The 19,322-nt window shown below is 41.0% G+C and overlaps 1 protein-coding gene across 18 annotated transcripts in view; it reads right to left on the bottom strand.

Annotated features, from left to right (window-relative positions):
• LOC114204150 (putative phospholipid-transporting ATPase IIB) overlaps positions 1-19,322 on the bottom strand; it is a 58,506-nt gene that overhangs the window by 21,413 nt on the left and 17,771 nt on the right. For 16 of the 18 annotated variants that reach the window (XR_015767486.1, XR_015767489.1, XR_015767491.1 and 13 more), the window contains 3 exons: positions 15,958-16,131; positions 2,883-3,033; positions 114-227 (listed from right to left, as the gene is read on the bottom strand). Coding sequence is in view for 6 of the 18 variants with exons in the window: in XM_088020709.1 (XP_087876835.1) it covers positions 114-227; positions 2,883-3,033; positions 15,958-16,131 (439 nt within the window). In the remaining 12 variants the exon portion in view is untranslated. Of the gene's footprint in view, positions 1-113; positions 228-2,882; positions 3,034-4,613; positions 5,147-15,957; positions 16,132-19,322 lie in introns of those variants that run through there. The other 2 variants (XR_015767490.1, XR_015767485.1) reach the window with 2 other exon arrangements.

Raw genomic sequence — 19,322 nt, 5'->3', positions numbered from 1 at the left:
GCAGTATCATGCTTCTGAAAACCTGATCGATTTCTCTCTCAACCATCTCCACTCTGAAAACCAAATACTAAATATTAATAATTTAACTTAATTTCAAAAATCTTTTCTTTTACCAGAGGAGCCCAGTAGGTGTAGAGACAGCCTACTTTCAATGCTGGCACAAACTGTGAGCAGGATACTACCAGAAAATGGAGATTCAAGAAAAACTTGAATTGTTCATATAAAACCTAAAAAGGAAAAGAAAAAATTAACACAATCTCTCCAAGGACAACCTTTAAAACTTCAATTAAATAATTAAATCAGCAAAATATCTAACTATATTTCCATCAAACAGTGACAATATGCCCTCAGTTACAGTAAATTAAGTAATTTTGACACTGGCTTTCCAATAACTAAATTCCATATATATTTATTTAAAATTATATTTAAAATAAACTTAAAAAACAATTAGAACTTCCAATTATGTTAAAAGCATCCTCTAAAAGTTTTTATTTTCTTGTATACAATTTCCAGTTTTGCACACTCCTCTGTAAATCTCTGTATGTATATCAAAGCAAATGAGATAGCGACATCTTCCCAATGTAAGTCAATAAATATATTATTTATATACACACAAATGTGTATCTTGATAACTCAGAAACTCTTACAATGGGAAAGTTCTATTAACCTTATATTTAGGAAACGGTAAAAAATAAAATATAATAGCCACGTTTCTGAACATGAACATCTGGGTAGCTTTAAAATAACTGAGCGAACAAGCAAAACATACACAATTTGACTTCACAAAAACTGTCTTAATCTCCTCTATTTACTTCTCTCGAAGTATAAAAAATCATGACATAAAAAAGTATGTGAATTGCACACCAATTCAGGAAGACAGCGACCTATATATTCTTCATAATCTCTTGGCAGTTGATCTGCAATAATATTTTCAAATACAAAAGAAGTATCCTTCAACAAAATTTTAGGAATGCAAATCCTGCAACTTTGTTTTTGTTTTTTAATTCAAATAGAGTTATTTTTGAGGAAGAAAACCCAAGAGCCAGTATATTAAGAGACTTCTATTTACAAATTCTCAAATTATTAAATTTAAATTGAAAATCAAAATGGAACAAATTTCATGTTTATAGATGAGAATACTTCAAACGGCACACTATCATTGCAATTAAACTTACAACCTTGCAACTTCCAAATCAAAATCTCTTTGGAGGCCATTTTATATGCAACTTGGAGGGTATGGAAATGTTAACAAGAGCAGAGCAATGGGTTAAGTACTTATTGTTGACTTAAAGAGTCTGGAACCACAGTTTTTATATAATGAAGTTTTCTACATTACCATACAGCTGTTTGTGCAACTCAAAAATCAGCTACAATGATAACACGTTTATATTCATAATCATATTCAATTGCTGTCTAAAGATGTTGAGTCATTTCATAAATTAATCTCAGCAGGAGAGAAAGCTCTTTCTCCTCAGTGATTTCTTTAAAATCTCAGGTAGCATAAATTATATCTATTAGCAATTCAAAAATTGCCATTTGTGCTAAAAATGGCATAGAATTCCTACTGTGCAATTACCAAATGTTTCTAAAATACTACGTTTTAGATGAAAAGCCTAATTTAAGAGACAATCTAAGAACGAGAATTCACACGGTAACAGTGGTGCAGCCACACCAACAGGTGCTCTCAGGACACAGCCCATCCCGGTGGGCTGCAGGGATTTGCTCTGGTCAGAGTGAGGCTGCACTGTGGGCTTTAAGCCACTGTCATCAATACTCTGTTGTCTACCGAATGAACTTTGTGACCTTTAGGAAAATGTACAATGCTTCGCCAATCTGCGAGTATTTAAAATTTAAAGAAAACAGTAACTTCATTCAAGAAAGATGAGAATATTTATCTGCCTGAAAGACAGCTTACATTTTATTGTCCTGACAAAAGAGCTATCTTTTAATGACGGAGACAGTAGTTTTGTGTGTTTTACTAAAGAGTTAATTAGATATGAAGCATTCACCAACTATTAGATGGATGGGGGAGGGTGGTAAGGGGCAATCAATGCCCAGTATAAAATCAGCATGATTATTTAAATTAAAACATGAAAAAGAAAACAGCCCTTATTTCACTTTACCATTGTAAAGAGCATAGGAGCAAATAACTAGAATGTGTCAGAAACTTTGATATAGAAATATAACCAGTACCAGCTTCCTTTTGCCTTTAGAAAGACGAATAAATTGGTCTATAAAAATAGGAAATGTACAAAAACCAAACATTAGTCAATCATCCTAAATACATACTCAGGTTTGTATCTTAAGCCAAAAATACCACTAGCAACAAAAAAAGTAATGAAATATTTAAACTTCATTATTTACACCTACCATAATACCTAATTAAAGATAACTAATGATATAACAACATAACATGGCTTGAAATTTATAATGTGAAGTAGAAACTATTATCTATCAATGCTTATAGATATTTTGTTACTGAGTCACGTTTGTATAAAAAATTATTTTACTTTCATCATGAAGTTCCTTGGCAGGCTTTAAACTTAACATTCCACTTCACCTACAAACAAAACTTAAGACTTATTTTCTGTTAATTTAATTTAGGCTTGATTATTTCTACAATAATATAAATATATTTATCTAGGACTGAAGTCAAACTATAAATTTTCTCACATTGAACTTCATGATGTACCCATTAAAAGTGCGCATGAATTATTTAACAACTATGTGAAACATGAATGGTTCAAAAGCAAAAGGTCACTGATTTGGACAGGACACAATTAACGGGAAGAAAATTAAAAAATAAAAAAAAAAACAGTGAAAACAAAAGGAGCCAGCAATCTCTGATATGAAACCCATTCTTAAGAATGTAATAGTCTTACCCCAGGTATAAAGGTAAATACATTGTACTTTTGATTTTTTATAGAATTTCTGGGATGCTTTTCTTCACACTTTTCAGGATATCCAAGCCACACCGTGCGAGCTTTCCGTTCTCTCTTTCTTTGACAAATATTTATCAGCCAATCACAGCAACTGCATGAAAAAAAAGACACTCGTTATATATGCTTTTTAAAAAATGTTTAAATTAATGCTACATATTTAGAGCCAATACTGATTGTTTCTGTATTTACCAGACACCGAAAGCATATCAAATGTTAATCTGTAAAGGTTATCTTCAAATACGTTATACTGAAATAACTTTGACATAAAACACTGAAAGAGACTTGTATGAGTGCATAATGACTTCTAGAACCTCAGGGAAATGATCTTCCCTGGTTAGACCCTCTCACTGACAAAACCATTAAGTTTCTGAAGCAATCAATGCTCTTCTATGAGGAGAAAAGGAGAGCCGTGTCGTTTGCAATTCTCAATACACCGCTCAGTGATCCGATGACAAAGGTCCTCGGACATCAACTCTCTCAGGTAATCACTCTTTTCCTCTCTTAAAGAGGACTATTTTAGTAGCATTCATATAAAATGAAGACTTACGGCTCCATTCAATATTGGGAAAGAACACTCATGTTTAAGGGGATAGGGCTAAAGCTATCTTCCAGTCCGTCCATGTGCCATAGTGTCAGGACTCCAGCAGCACAAACACTTCCACTTCCTGGACATCCAAACCATTATGTTTGGATAGAGAGAATAAACTTTTCTCAAAATACTTAAGAAAATGGTGAAAAGGTATCAAAATCGCCTAAACTAAGCGTAAAATAATAATCGTGAATTTAAACTTCAGCATTAACAGTTTGGCTTTGCTCAAATCTCCAAACTGCAGAAGGAGACCTAGAATGGCTTATGAAGGCAGGTTGTTGAACTGTATCTTCTAGGTGTAGTCTGGGCTACACCAGGAAGCCAGCAGCAAAAGGCAGAAGCTCTGAACTTCACTCTGTGACAGACTCAGCTGAAAAATTAACATGAAATTTTGTGTGACAATGTCAGTCTCAGGAGGTGTGATTATAAAATGAAGTTGGCATGTCAGGACTTCCATCTTGAAATCACTGCATGTCTTCCACGGCAGGTGGGGAGGGCGCACTAGCCCTTTACTCCAATCACACTGACATCAATCTTCAGAAGTCGCCTTACTTTGGATAGCACCCACGGTGGCATCCTATAAACTGAAATCGGTGTATCTCTACTGAATCTCTGCCTATTTCTTAGCTGTGCACAGAAAATCTTCAGTCCGGAAGGACAGGAGTGTGCCCTCCAGGTGTGGGCATCCACCTCTCGCCCGCCTGCAGGACTGGGAGCACTGCTACCTTGAGGAGCTCCCTTGGGATGGCAATCCTGAGTGCCAGGGGCACAGCCAAGCAGGTCGGTTCTAAACCACCCCCCTAGGACCCATCCCACTTCAACTTTTAAGAACAGATAGCATCCTCCACACATAAAGGATACTTTTAAATCCCAGCAGTTACAAACCAGGCTATTGTTAAAGCGATTTAAGATTGCCACAGTACGTATTCCCGCCTTTACTGCCTTTTGTTGGCGGCCGGGGAGGGTTAAGTAGATTTCAGTAAAATATCAGGGATACGTGATCTTGCTCATGCTTGAATGAAACAAAACCTTAAGTAAGGCTTCAAATACAATATAATCTGCTTCAAATCACTCTTTCTCACCTCCTGTCGCTTTCACCACGTGGCCTGCACCAAGGTCAGGCTTCTAACGAGGCTTCTTCCCTCCAGCACGACTCCCCTGGCCACCGGCAGACCTCGCGGCCCCACACGCACCCCTCCCCGCAGCACCAGCCCGCACAGCCCAGCGCTCCAGGGGCCTTCCCCAGTCCTTCCCGGCGGCAGCTCTGAATCGCCAACCTCTTACTAGTTGCACACAACATGCTCTCCTGAGGCGCGAACACCTCCGGTCCCGCTGCACCAGACAGACACGCCGTGCGAGCTCGGAGGGGCTCTGCCCTCCTCGGGATGTAATCAGTCCGACACCTGCGGCGGCACCACAGCGACGGGAGACTCACACATTTTACACAGGCGGGAGCGGGAGGCCGGAAAGGTACATGATTTCTCTGAGACGAGACAACCAGGCGGGGGCAGAGCGGAGAGCAGAGCCCGACTGTGCGCTGCCCGTCAGCGCAGTGCTCACGCCGCCCCACGGCAGGCCGGGCCCGTCAGAACGTGGCAAACGCAGGGAACAGACGCCACAGGAGCGCCCAGCAGCTCGAGGGGCTGCGTGCGCGTGCGCGAGAGCGCTGGTGACGGGACGGAGCGCGCTGGGGGGCGGGGCGCACCGCGGGGCGCGGCCGGCACCGCGCAGCCGCCCTGAGTCACACTCCGCCGGCTCCAACTCTCCTTCTGGCACAACAAGGGTCCGCGCCTGCGCTGCCCAGCGAAGCGTCCACTGGCCGCACGTGACTATTTTCCTACGAATTCACATGAAGTGCAATAAAAAGCCCAGTTCCTCGGTCACATTAGCCACATTTCAAGGGCTCGAGAGCCGTCCTGGCCACCGGCTCCCACAGTGGACACCACAGATCTGGACCATTCCCACGTCACGGGAGTGTCAGGGGCAGGGCTGCCCGTGGGAAGCAGAGCGCAGCAGGTCCAGCAGATGAGACACAAGCCTTCAGCACTGCAATGACGGCGAAAATCCTCCAGCGATGTATTCAAATACGAATTCTTCTTCTAAAACACCTAACTGCCTAATATGACAGTTTAATGTACACAAGTCAGACAAATCTAAGATGAAATAGAAGACAGGCAAAATTAAGTGTGTGAAAAATAAATACAAAATTTAGGAAACGTGGATTTTACCGAGTTTACGGCAAAAGGCTCTAGAAATGCAAAACCACTGTGTGCGTCACATGAACGCTGCAGACCACAGCCAGAAGAAAAACCTCAACACAACACACTGTGTGCTGTACCTGCAACCGACGACCCACGAAGTTCCAAAGCCTTCCACGCTATAAACTCTAAATTAAATACCAGGGGCTAAAAACACATATAACTCAACACTTTACTAATTTTTTTCTCTACAACCTGGTAGAGGGAAAAAAAACCCAAGATCCCCAGACTTCCGAGATGTAACTCAACTATTTGTAACACTTTGCTACTAAGAACTATCAAGAAACAAAAGTGTTATTACTAATCATTTCCTTATGCAAGCACAGAAGCAAGTTGTCGTTAGCCATAATCAAATCACACGCTATTTCACAAAATTAAATGAATACAACGCTTGAGGTTTTACAAGCCTGGAGCACCACCAGAATTGCCACTGGATGATGCAGACAGAAAGCAGGACCAGAAAGGAAGACAGGTGACTTGAATGCAAAGAGTAAAGGGCATAAACACCAAACATTTAAAACAAAACAAAACAAAATCTGTAACCCAAAAAGTAAATGTAAGCCTTACTAAGTTGTAGAGCTAAGCAGGAAAATAAAATTATGGACAATTTTTTAGTAAAATATACTGCTCAATACTGATACGGAAAGGGAGAACCTCAGAGACGGTGGGAGAAAATAACCAGGAGCCACAGCTGATAATACCTCCACGCAGACGGGAGCATTTTCTAAATGTGTGATCACTCAGGGGACACTCCCCATTTATATATAAGTCACCTGCCATCATCAAGGCAAAGTGACACTAAATCCAATATTGCACAAAGTGTACTCTTCCTTACAACATTGTAGGATTAGCAGCTTTTCACAAAGGCCTCTATAATCAAAGTAATACTCTCATATTAAATAAAGTATCTTTAATATACCGAGATCCTGTCTCCTAAAGCTTTAACTAGCCATAGTTATATAACTCCCAAACTTCAGAGAGCCTTCTTCCCAACACAACCAAATTTAGACACTTATGATATCCAACAGGTACCCATGGTTACCAAGAGCAGCACAGCCTACTATCTTCTTAAAAGATTAGCATCTCCCTATGCTTCTGCACTGCACATGTGCTGCAGATTCCCTGAAAGTGTAGAGACCCACTAAGAACAGGAACAGTTCCGGTATCTGACATCCCGCCCCCGCCCCCGCCCCACCTATCCACCCCACTGTTCCTATGAAAATGCCCTCAGTGGCTCCACTTTCCTAAGGGACAGAGTGACTTTTGGTAAGAAGTGAAATGTAAGTCTCATGAGAAAGACACCACCACCAGCCCCAGAGAACTAGCGTATCGACGTGCATCACAGGAACTCACAGGAAGGACAGTCCAAGTTTTAGAGGGCAGATTACAGTAAAATTTCAATGTGTCAGAGCTGGAAGTTTTACCAAATAATAAAAATGAGAAAGCAGTTTTTAAGCCATGAAGAAATTAAAGCCCACTCAGTTGCTAAAACTAGGAAGAATAATTTTAAAATAAGCCTCACTAGTCGGAGTCTACAAACAGAAATACACTGAAATACTTACAACTCATTATTGTTATTTGCTACCTACCTTTATTGCAATATTCACCAACATTTCCTCCTGCAATTAAACTAAGTAATTTTATGTATCTCCTACTCATTGATCCAACACCTAATAATGTTAATAAACATCGTATTTTATAATGCCTAACATTTAGGGGGAAAAAAGGAATACTCAAAAATAAAAATCTGTAAGAAATTAAGAAAATAAAACTAATCTAAGTTGTTAGATGTACAATTTTGTTGTGTAAGGTGCAGTTTTTATTTATTTATTTTTAAAGATTTTATTTATTTATTTGAGAGAGAAAGATTGAGAGAGAGCATGGGAGGGGGGAGGGTCAGAGGGAGAAGCAGACTCCCCGCCGAGCAGGGAGCCCGATGCAGGACTCGATCCCAGGACCCTGGGACCATGACCTGAGCCGAAGGCAGACGCTTAACCGACTGAGCCACCCAGGCACCCAAGGTGCAGTTTTTAATTTAAACAGTAATTTCTCAGTATGGCAGATAGCACTGAACAAGAAGCGCGCTGACAATATCCCGGATCACTGCTTATTCCGTACAGCAAAAAAGACACACGTCAGTGCCATACAGACTGATTAGAACCCACCAACACGGTTCAGTTAGTGTTTTCTACACGATCACCACTTACAGAGATAAAGAGTTTATATACACATCTATTATGTTTTATTGTTTTAATGTCCCCCAAACATGGGTGTTTTGCTAACATGTACATCTGGAATATTAACATTTTCCTTTAAAAAAGGTAACATATTACAAATAAAATCCAAAATTTGTCTATGTTCCATTTGGTAAAAACAAAGTGCTATAAAAGACCAAACATAATTAATTCCACAATGGGGGCATCTGGCTGGCTCAGTCAGAAAAGCGTGTGATTCTTGATCTCGGGATCGTGAGTTCAAGATCCATGTTGAGTGTGGGGATTACTTAAATAAATAAAACCTTCAAAAAATAAATTCAACAATGTTTTCAACACTATGAAAAGACTCCTTACATTAAAAGTCCGTAATTGTTGGCAACTCTTTGGGAGCACGGATTAAGTACCACTTCCATAGCACACAAGCCCCCTAATTTTAGAGTCCACACCATTAACATTAAACGGTCCGTGTCCTCAGAGTTTGTGCCTGTCAGTACCCACGCCCACTTCCTCTGTGTTTTCAGCCATCTCTGACGGCTCCTGTAGCATTCATTCAGTGATTCTCCACGCACACAGATACAGGTTCTCAGCCTCCTCGGCTCCAGCGATCCTCATGCCGGGTTCCCCTTAGGATGGCGAGACCGGCCTTCATCCACTTACAGACACCAGTCAGGATTAGTCTTCTTGGGAGCACAACTCCTCACCCTAGCACTCTTCCCAGGCCACAGAGCAAAGAGCAAGGGCTTTGGTTTGTCAAAGGAGACCTTGGTTCAGTTTCTGGCTTGGCCCCAGACCATCACAAGAGGGACTTTTCCAGTTCTTGGCTGTAGACAGTGCTGAGCATGGACGCCCAGCTCCCGAAGAAGGTGCGTACCACGGAGAAGAGCACCAGCAGGATGGCTCCCACTCGTCCCTGCGCCCTGCGCGCGTGGAGGACACACAGCTGTGAGCTGCACACCACAGCCATGAAAAGATGACTTCTAATGGCGGCTCCACCCAGATTCCTCTGCTGCAAGCTCTTTCCTCGGTTCACAGCCCTGGGCACCCCCCACTCCCAGCTCCCACAGCCACACTTCCACTGCCAAGTCTGCGACAGGTCAGGCTCTCTCACGGACAGACAGTCCTAACATGACACTGGATTCCGTACAAATGCGCGACTACTGACCTTCCGTTGTTGGTGACTGATCTCTCCACCAAAGCACGACCGATTCTCCCACGTTCTCAGTCCTCATCTGAATCCCGGTCGCCTCCCCACTCAAATGACCCCACGTTCCCAACTACGGGTAAAAGTCATCCTCTCCACCACCACTTCACTCTTCCACTCCTACCCCTCCCCCTGCCTAAAAGGATGGACAGTAGTCTTCCTTCCCAAAACTGTCTTTCTCCCCCAAGGTGTCCCTTTCCTTTATTTTTCAAAGACCTACACCACATGTCCCCTGACGTTTTCAGAAACGTCATCCTTCTGTGTGGCTTCCCTTAATCCCAATGATGACAGGACACTGAAACCTACATCTCCAGATCCTGCCTCTGAATCTGACAGGATTGTCTGTATGAACACTAACCCAATACAAGATAGATTTTAATTAAGAAAACTGTCAATAGTTTTAGATGAGCAATCTAGGATAAAAAAACAAAAACAAAATCCATCGCTCACATCATACTGAATGGTGAAATACTGAAAGCTTTCTAGGACTATGAACAAGGAGCAAGAAGGTACACTCACCACTGCTATTCCATATAATACTGTATGTTCCAGACAGACCCATAAGGCAAAAAAAGAAAAGAAAAGGCATACAGGCTATAAAACAAAGACATAAAACTGTTAGCAGATGACAGGATTGTCCAAGTAGAAAATTACACGGAATCTACACAAACACTCTTGGCACTAACAGTAAGTTTAGCAAGGCTATAGGATACAAGACAAACACAAAATCCAACTCTAGTTCTATACACCAGCAATGAACATGTGGAAACCAAAATTTAAAATACCAGTTACAAACATGAAGAAGGAAAAAGAAAATAAAAAAAAAAACGAAATACTTAGGAATAAATCTAACATATATAAGACCGGTGTACTGAAAACTACAAAATGCTGATAAAAAGGTCAGAGTTCTCAATAAATGGAGACAGGTAAACGGTGATCTAGACGATTCAACACAGTAAACATGTCATTTCCCCCAAGTTAATATACAGGTAAAAGATAATTCCTATCAAAATCCCTGAAAAGATTTTACAGACTGGGCTAGATTATTCTGAAATGTCTATGGAAAGGCCTAATAGCTAGATGGTTAAGAAAATCTTGAAAAAGAATAAAACACAAGGAATCAACCTACCCCATTTGAAGACTTAGATAAAGAGACAGTTCTCCAGACTGGGTAGCACTAGCAGGGCAGACGAAGGGACAATACAGGCAACAAGCCCCACTCGTGTGCAGCCAACTGACCAGAGACACAGGCATAAAAGCAATTCAACAATGGTGCTGGAGCATTTGGATATACATAGGCAAAAAATAAATCTCAACCAAAACATCCCACCTTGCACAAAAATAACTCAAAAAGGATCTAAATAATGTTAAACTATAAAACTTACAGAAGAAAATCTTTGAGACACAGGGCTAGGTGAAGAGTTCTTAGACGTGACAATCAAAGTGCAGTGCTCAAAAGAAAAAAAACAAACAGTTGGACTTCATCAAAATGAAAGACTTTGGATCTGTGGAAAAACTCAGAGGATGAAAAGACAAGCTCCAGAATGGAAGAAAATATTTGCAAACTACCCACATAACCGCAGACTCAGAAGTGAAATATATAAAGAACTCTTAAAACTTCACCAGAAAAAAAACCAAACCAAGAAGAAAATAGAATGGACCTACAGACACATTTACTGAAGAGGACATGCCTATGGCAAATAAGACAGTCAACCTCACTAGGCCTTTAGAAAATGGAAACAACCTGAGGCCACAATGAGCTATCAGTAAACACACATTCTAACAGCTAAAATAAAAAACAGTGACAACAAGGTTGACAAGGAGATACTGAATCTCTCCTTCACTGCTGGTGGGAATGTGAAATGGTACAACCACTCCGGGAAACAGTTCAGCACTTTCATAAAAAACTAAATATATCCTTACTATGCAACCCAGCAACCGCACTCCTGAGCATTTAGCCCAGAGAAAGGAAAACTTATGTCCATACAAAAAAAAAAAAACCTGTACATGATGATTCATAGCAGCTTTATTTGGAACATCCAAAAACTTGAAACAATCTAAATGTCCTATCGTAGGTGAATGCTTAAACAAACATTCATCCATCCCCTGGAATGCCAGTCAGCAATTAAAAGGAAAAACTATCGATACAACTACGTGAGTGGTTATCAAGGGCCCTGTGTTGACTGGAGTAGGCCAATCTCCAAAAATCACAAATTGAATGGTTTCACTTATTTGACATTCTGAAAATTAATATTATAGAAATAGAGACGGATTAGTGGTTGCCAGAGGCTAGAGCCTGGGGTAGGAGAGAGAACATGACTATAGAAGGCAGCAGATAGGAGACACCTGCGGTAATGGGACAGTTCTGTATCTTTACTGCAGTGGTGGTTACACAGACCTACACATGTAGTAAAACGTAGTGAACTATACACAGTTTATACCAGCATCAACTTTCTGGTTCGATGCAACCATTGGGGGGCGCCTGGGTGGCTCAGTCAGTTAAGCAGCTGCCTTTGGCTCAGGGTCCTGTGATCCAGTCGCACCTGGGGCTCCCTGCTCAGCAGGGAGCCTGCTTCTCCCTCTCCCTCGGCCCCTCCCCACCTCAGGCTCACTCTTTCGCTCTCAAATGGATAAAATCTTTAAAAAAAAAAAAAAAAAAAGAAAGATGCAACCACTGGCGGGAACTGGGTGAAGGATAAGCAGGACCCCTCTATACTAAGTTTGCAATTTCCTGTAAAGCTATAATTATTTCAAAAGAAAAGGTTTTTTTTTTTTAAGATTTTATTTATTGAGAGAGAGGGGGGAGTGAGAGAGCATGAGCAGGGGAGAGGGGCACGGGGAAGGGAGAAGCAGGCTCCTGATGTGGGACTGGATCCCAGAACCCTGGGATCATGACATGAGCTGAAAGCAGATGCTTAACCAACCGAGCCACCCAGGCGCCCCCAGAAAAGTTTTTTTTTTTTAAATAAAACAAAGTAAAAGGATGAAAATTATATACCATGCAAATACTAATCAAAGACAGCTGGGAGAGAGAGAGAGAGCAAAAGAGAGAGACAAACCCAGAAACAAGTCTTAATAACAGAGAACAGACTGACGCTCACCAGAGGGAGGTGGGTGGGGGAGGGACACAGGTGAAGGGGATGAAGGAGGGCACTTGTGTTAAGCACAGGGTGACGTATGGAAACCTGAAGCTAACATAACGCCGTATGTCAACTAACTGGAATTAACGAAATAAAAATAAAGAAAGCTGGTATCATTTTATTGAAGATAGACATTATGAGCCCACATAGAAGAAATATTATCAGATAAAGATCAATCCAACAGTAAGTTAGTAACCCTACACTCGCATCATCTAATAACATACTCTAAAATATATAAAGCAAAACTGACATAATTTAAAGCAGTAGACACATCCTCAAAGATGTTGAGACTCACACAACTTTCTCAGTAACTGATAAGTAAACTTCGAATATGAATACAGAAGATTCAAACAAGACTATTAACAAATTAATCAAATAAATGGATAAAATCTTTCTAAGAAAAAAAAGCAACACAGAGCAACACAGTCAACAAAAAAGTACAAATTCTTTTCAAATACACACAGAAAATTCACTAACACTGCCCATATACGATGAATCATAAAGTAAGTCTCAACACATTACAGAGACTGAAAGAAAAAAATCCCAAGTATGTTCTCGGGCCACAGTGGAATTAAGATAAAGTCGATCACATGGCACCCGGGTGGCTCAGTCCATGAACCGTCTGACTTCAACTCAGATCATGATCTCAGGACCCTGGGATCCAGCCCCAGTGTCTCCAGTCTCCCAGCTCAGCAGGGAGTCTGCTTCTCCCTCTCCCTCTGCCCCTCTCCCACTGCTTGTGCTCTCTCTCTCTTGCTCTCACTTTCTCTCTCTCAAATAAAAAATAAAATCTTTAAAAAAAAAAAAAGATAACAGTCAATTACAAAAAGATAATCAGGAAAATTCCTGACTGGAAATTAATCAGCATGGTTCTAAATTGAACATCAACTAAAGCAGAAATGGCAATGTAAATCAAAATATTTTGAACTAAATAGTAGTAATAATACCATGTGTCAAAACTGAAATGCATCTATTTTTAAAAAAGAAAAAAGTACAATGCTGGTGACCTGAGAATCCATCTAACGAAGCCAGAAAAAGAAAGGCAAGTTAAACTCAGTATGAAAAAAATTAAGGGCAGACCAGACTTCAATGACACAGGAAGCAGACATCCTAAGAGGGACACAGTGTCACTCATACAGTGTCCCAGAGAATGTTTAACCTGAATCTAATGGCGAGGAGACCTCAGACACACCAAAATCTGAAATGTTCTATAAAATACCTGTTGTGTAGTTCCCATAAACATCAATGGAATGCAAGACAAAGTTAGGGCAAGAGTGGCTCCAGATTCATGGAGATGGCTCATGGAGATGGCCACCTAAATGCCAGGCCAGCCTAGAGAGGAAGGGTGCTCTGTGGGCAGGAGACAGAGCTGTGTCAGAGCAAAATCTCCTGAACGTGGCAACGGCCTGCTGGCCATGTACGAAAATAGCCTCTTCCTAAGAAACATGCACGGAACACTAAGATCAAAGAGGAGTGAAGTAACAAGCAACCTCGTCTGAAATCACTCTGAAAATAACAGTGAGATATAAAGAGAATGGTCAATAAATGTGGCAAAAGATTAAACATTAGTGATCTTAGGCAAAGGGCATAGGAGGAATTCTTGCAACTTTTCTATAAGTTTGGATTTATTTCAAGATAAAAGTGAATTTATTTCAAGTCTGGATTTATTTCATGATAAAAGCTTAAAATTTCAAAAGCAAAGACAACACCAGAAGTTTGGCTCTTTGAAAAGAACTGATAACCTCCTATCAAGATTAACAGGGAAAAGGGAGAGATAAATGAACAATATCAGGAATAATAAAATGTGACATCCCTCCAGAACCTCGTACATTTTCTATTACAGGAATTTATGTATTTGAAAGTAGATAAACCCCTTGAAAAGCACAAAGCATCACAAGGGACACAAGAAAAAACAATTCTGCATAGCCCTGCAACTGTTAAAAGGAATTAAGTCTAGACAAGGTTAAGTACCCCCAAAGAATACTCCAGGAATATTGGCTATTTAACCTAGAAAATGTTTTGTGAAAAAACTGTCTCACTCATTAAAAATTAGTAACACAAGTCAGTGATTTCTGAAACCTTGTTTAGCCATGAAATTCCTTCTTCATATGAAAAGCTTACAATATACAGGAAAGATAAAGACAGACACTAATTGGAAGCTGAGAGGGGGTGATAAGCCTAAATCCTGCTCAGGCTCACTTCCCGATTCTGCATGGTCGATCTCTTTGAGGGATTCCTCAGAGTCCTTGGGAGTCCACACACCACTGTTTGAATACCACTATGTGAGCCGACCCCAAAATCAAACTGGTTGTAAAAACATCTTTTTACAAACTTCTAAAGAGATAATGAGGATGATAAATAAGATATCTTTCTACAATGACTTGTATCTCTTTTATGGTCAAAGGGATCTAAGTTCATGATGGTTAAGAAAGGCACTGACCGGGGCGCCTGGGTGGCTCAGTTGGTTAAGCAACTGCCTTCGGCTCAGGTCATGATCCTGGAGTCCCGGGATCGAGTCCCGCATCGGGCTCCCTGCTCAGCGGTGAGTCTGCTTCTCCCTCGGACCCTACCCCCTCTCATGCTCTCTATCTCATTCTCTCTCTCAAATAAATAAATAAAAATAAAAAATAAAAAAAAAAAAAAGAAAGGCACTGACCACAAACTTTAAAGAGCAGAAAGACTATCAAAGCAGTAATTTATTCGACATACCCCACTCAAGTTATGTTGGCATCAGTCAGCTGAAATCTTGCTCTACCTGTCCCTAGGGCTGGAGGACAGTCAATGGCCAAGTGTCCTAGACACAGAGTGTAGTTTCACAGACCAAACTCTAAAGTCAAGGGTGAGCACAGCTGATGAAGTTTATCTTAACCACTAGTGAACTTGTTTAAATATGAGCAGGTCTTAACTTTGTTTCTTTCTGGTTAAATTTACTGAAGAATCTTCTTCCAAGTCAAAGCATTTGAGTCAAATAATACACAGAGTTCCAGTATTATTAAACTGCATTTTACAGGCCCATAATACGCAGAGTTACAGTATTATTAAACTGCATTTTCCAGGCCCCTACCTGCCTTCCTGGATGAGAGCAGGACCGAAGATGGAAGAGAGCACGGTTTACAAATGCTGACACAGTGACCAGAATTGACTCTACCATGCAATCAATACAAAACCACTAGTCTTTCTCCATTTCCTAAACATTTAAACGTCGCATAAAAAAAGTGAACATGAGGACGCCTGGGTGGTTCCGTCAATTAAGCGTCTGCCTTCAGCTCAAGGTCATGATCCCAGGGTCCTGGGATCGAGCCCCACATCAGGCTCCTTGCTCAGCGGGGAGTCTGCTTGTCCCTCTGCCGCTCCCCCTGCTTGTGCTCTCTGTATCCCTCTGACCAATAAATAAATACAATCTTTAAAAAAAGAAAGTGAACTTGGCATTCTGTCCTTTTCTGATTAGCAATGTTTGGTTTTGACTAATGTTTAACACTTTCCGTTATGTCATTTCATTGAGAGTGTCTTCTTTATTTGATATAAAAATAAGTATGTTAGGAGCCGAGCTTCTAAATACCTTAACTGTATACCTGAGAGCATAGGAAATTAGGCAGCAAGAGATCACAAACCTGGTGCAGAGGAACTTCCATCCTCCACAGACAAACCACTCTAGTCCTCTTCTTCTCTGTGTGATCCTAGCTCGTGGTAACGTGTGGTAATCACTTTCATCATTCTCGAAGCCTTCTTCAGACATCATTAATGGCATTTCATCCAAATGGGCAGACTCATCTTCCAGCTGGTACCTGGTCAGAGGTAAGAAGAGAATGCTGAGGCAGGCCAAGCAGCCTTCTGTCACCAGTAAGGGTATTATTTAAGACAAGAGCTGGTCCCATTCTACTAACCACATTTTTCTTTTTTCTTCAAACTAAGCTGTCTACAGCGGAGGCAAACCATTATAAATAAGGGATGCTACTTTCCTTTACAAAAAATGTATTTAGCCAGGGTCAGAAGGAAAGGAACAGGCTGCCCAAGGAAGCGAACATGACCACGCTAGAAGGGGAGCCCTCCACAAAGCCACTGGTGTGAACAGTCGGCTCAACAGTACCACCCACTCGTGGTGTTCAATTCAGGAATATAAAAACAATCACCCGAAATATTAGCAAAAAATGTATACTTCCAGGTCATATCTAAATACTCTGCTACAGATCGATTGGATGTAAAATGTGCCCAACTTTACATTCACCAATCAAAGTCGTGGAAGTGACTTTTGAACTATGGAAGTATCTTCTTTTGAAAGGTGGGAACACGGTCCCTTGGTTTGTTGTCAGATTTGATATACGCAGCAAGGATGCTATGTCCCACTTACACTTACTCTCTGTCTCTGTTATTCCCTTTTCTGAATTTTCTATTCAAGGAAGTAATTTCCTCCACGACCAGCATCCCTTTCAGAGTTCAATAATCCTCTTCTGATTCCAAAAACAGGCAGCCTACTGTATCAAGTTCCCATTTTATCTCTCCTCAATCACAGACATATGTACATTTTAAAACTAAAAGCTTACTTTGAGAACCAAGAATTCATCAGAAAGTAGAATGCAGAGCCCACGAATGCTATCTTATTTGATTTTACATCAAACCTCTGTGGTAGGTATTCACCTCAATTGTAAAAATCAGAGCACAGGCCTGTGTGTCCCCGGGACATGATAGTAGTCACTGAAACTGAAATTTTCCCTCGCACCCTCTGAAGTCCACAGACTTTATACAAGACAAATAAAACCAACCAAGCCCACAACGACAGCATAAATGAGGGCCAGACAATACTACAATCTACTTAAAGACAACAGCAAGCTGAAACAGGATAAAGTCAAAGGAAATCACAAAAAGCACACTCATCAAACTACTCGAAGCAAAGATGAAGGAAAAATTCTTGGAAGGAGCCAGAAGAAAACAACTCATTACATGGAGAAGCCCATCAATTCAAATGCCCATGGACTTCTCGTGGAGAGAGATGAGGCCAGAGGACAGAAACTCCATGTCTAAGTGCTGAAAGGGAAAAAGGCTCAACCCAGAATTCTATATCCAGCAAAAAGATCCTCCAGGAATGAAGGCAGAACAAAAACATTCTCAGATGAAAGATAAAACTTGGAGGGTATGTTACCATCTGACCTCATACAAAAGAAAGCTAAAGAAAGTTTCAAGACGAAGAAAAATGATACCATCAGGAAACTTGGATTTCTGGAAAGAAAGAACACAAAATTCTTTAAAACGCGTATGACTATTGAAAGCAAAAGCTGTCACATCATCTGGTGAAGTTTTCAGTGTAGAAAGATGTGAACGGCTATGGCGGCCATCCTGTAAGAAGCAGGCGATTCCATAGCTTACATTAAGTGTAAAATACGAACAGTGAAAAGTTAGCTATGTATATTGCCATCCTTAGCGTGGAGCTTCTCAACAGCGGTACCATTAACATTTTGGGTCTCAGAATTCTGTTGATGGAGCTGTCCTGGGCACTGTGGAGCGTTCACCAGCAAACCAGGCCACTACCCATTTGATGCCAGGAGCAGCATTCCCCCAGTCGGGACAATAAAAATGTGTCCAGATGTCACCAAATGTCACCTGGAGGACAAAAATCACTACCTACAAAAAAATAAAAATACTTGAAATATAATGGCATATAATGTTAAAAGATTAAAAGTAAAAAGATGGAAGAAGATATGATACAAACACTCGTTCAAAGGAAAAAAAGTAGCTACTATAAGACAAAGAAGACATCAAAAAAATAAAATGAAAGAACCGCCCAGGATAAAGAAGAACATTACATAATGATAAAAGATCAAATCACCCATAAGCTCTAACAATCATAAATGTGCATGCACCTACCACCAGTTTCAAAGTACACAAAGTATGAAATATGTAAGTAAAAGGAGAAAGAAACAAATCCATAATACTGCCGGAAGACTTCGTAACTCCTCTCTCAGTAATTAATGGAAGAAACAGTATCAGAAAGGACAGAAAGACATGGTCAGCACTGTCAGCCAACCTACCCTGGCACTCTACCCTGTACGGCAGAATGTTCTCATCAAGTGCACCATGAACACTCATCCCCACGGACCACAACCTGGGCCATAACACAAACTAACAAATTCAAAAGAACTGAAATTAGACAAAGTATGTTCTCTTACCATAAAGGAATTTCTTTTTTTTATAAAGATTTTATTTATTTATTTCACAGAGAGAGACACAGCGAGAGAGGGAACACAAGCAGGGGAAGTGGGAGAGGGAGGAGCAGACTCCCCGCTGAGCAGGGAGCCCGATGTGGGGCTCGATGCCAGGACCCTGAGATCATGACCTGAGCTGAAGGCAGATGCTTAACGACTGAGCCACCCAGGCGCCCCATAAAGGAATTTCTTTTAAAAATCAGTAACAGAAAGGGACGCTTGGATGGCTCAGGTGCTTAAGGGTCTGCCTCAGCTCAGGTCATGATCTTAGGGTCCTGGGATCGAGTCCTGCTTCTGGCTCCATGCTCAGTGGGGAGTCTGCTTCTCCCTCTTCCCTTCCCCCCACTCATGCTTGCACTCTCTCTCTGAAACAAATAAATCAATCTTAAAAAAAAAAAAAAAATCAGGGGCACCTAGGTGACTCAGCCAGTTAAGCGTCTGCCTACAGCTCAGGTCGTGATCCCAGGGTCCTGGGATCAAGCTCTCTGCTCAGCGGGGAGTCTGCTTCTCCCTCTGCCACTCTCTCCCTGCTCATGCTCTCTTTCTCTCACTCTCTCTCAAATAAAATCTTTAAAAATAACTTTAGAAATAAATCAGTAACAGAAAGATATTTGGAAAATCCACTAATACCTGGGGGGGGGGATTTGGGAACAAATTTGGGAAGCAGCATTTGGGAACAAAACTGTCACGATGCTGGAGAATCATCCAATTCTTCACAACTGCAAATGGAAACTTACGAACAGCAGAAATTCTACAGAGATCAGCACCTTAAGCTAGAA

This window comes from Eumetopias jubatus, unplaced genomic scaffold (assembly GCF_037043125.1).
Source record: "Eumetopias jubatus isolate StellerSeaLion01/CBP00866 unplaced genomic scaffold, mEumJub1_p1.0 scaffold_109, whole genome shotgun sequence".
Lineage (NCBI taxonomy): Eukaryota > Metazoa > Chordata > Mammalia > Carnivora > Otariidae > Eumetopias > Eumetopias jubatus.
The sequence above is the reverse complement of the archived record's forward strand: the minus strand, read 5'-3'. Positions and strand labels throughout refer to the sequence as shown.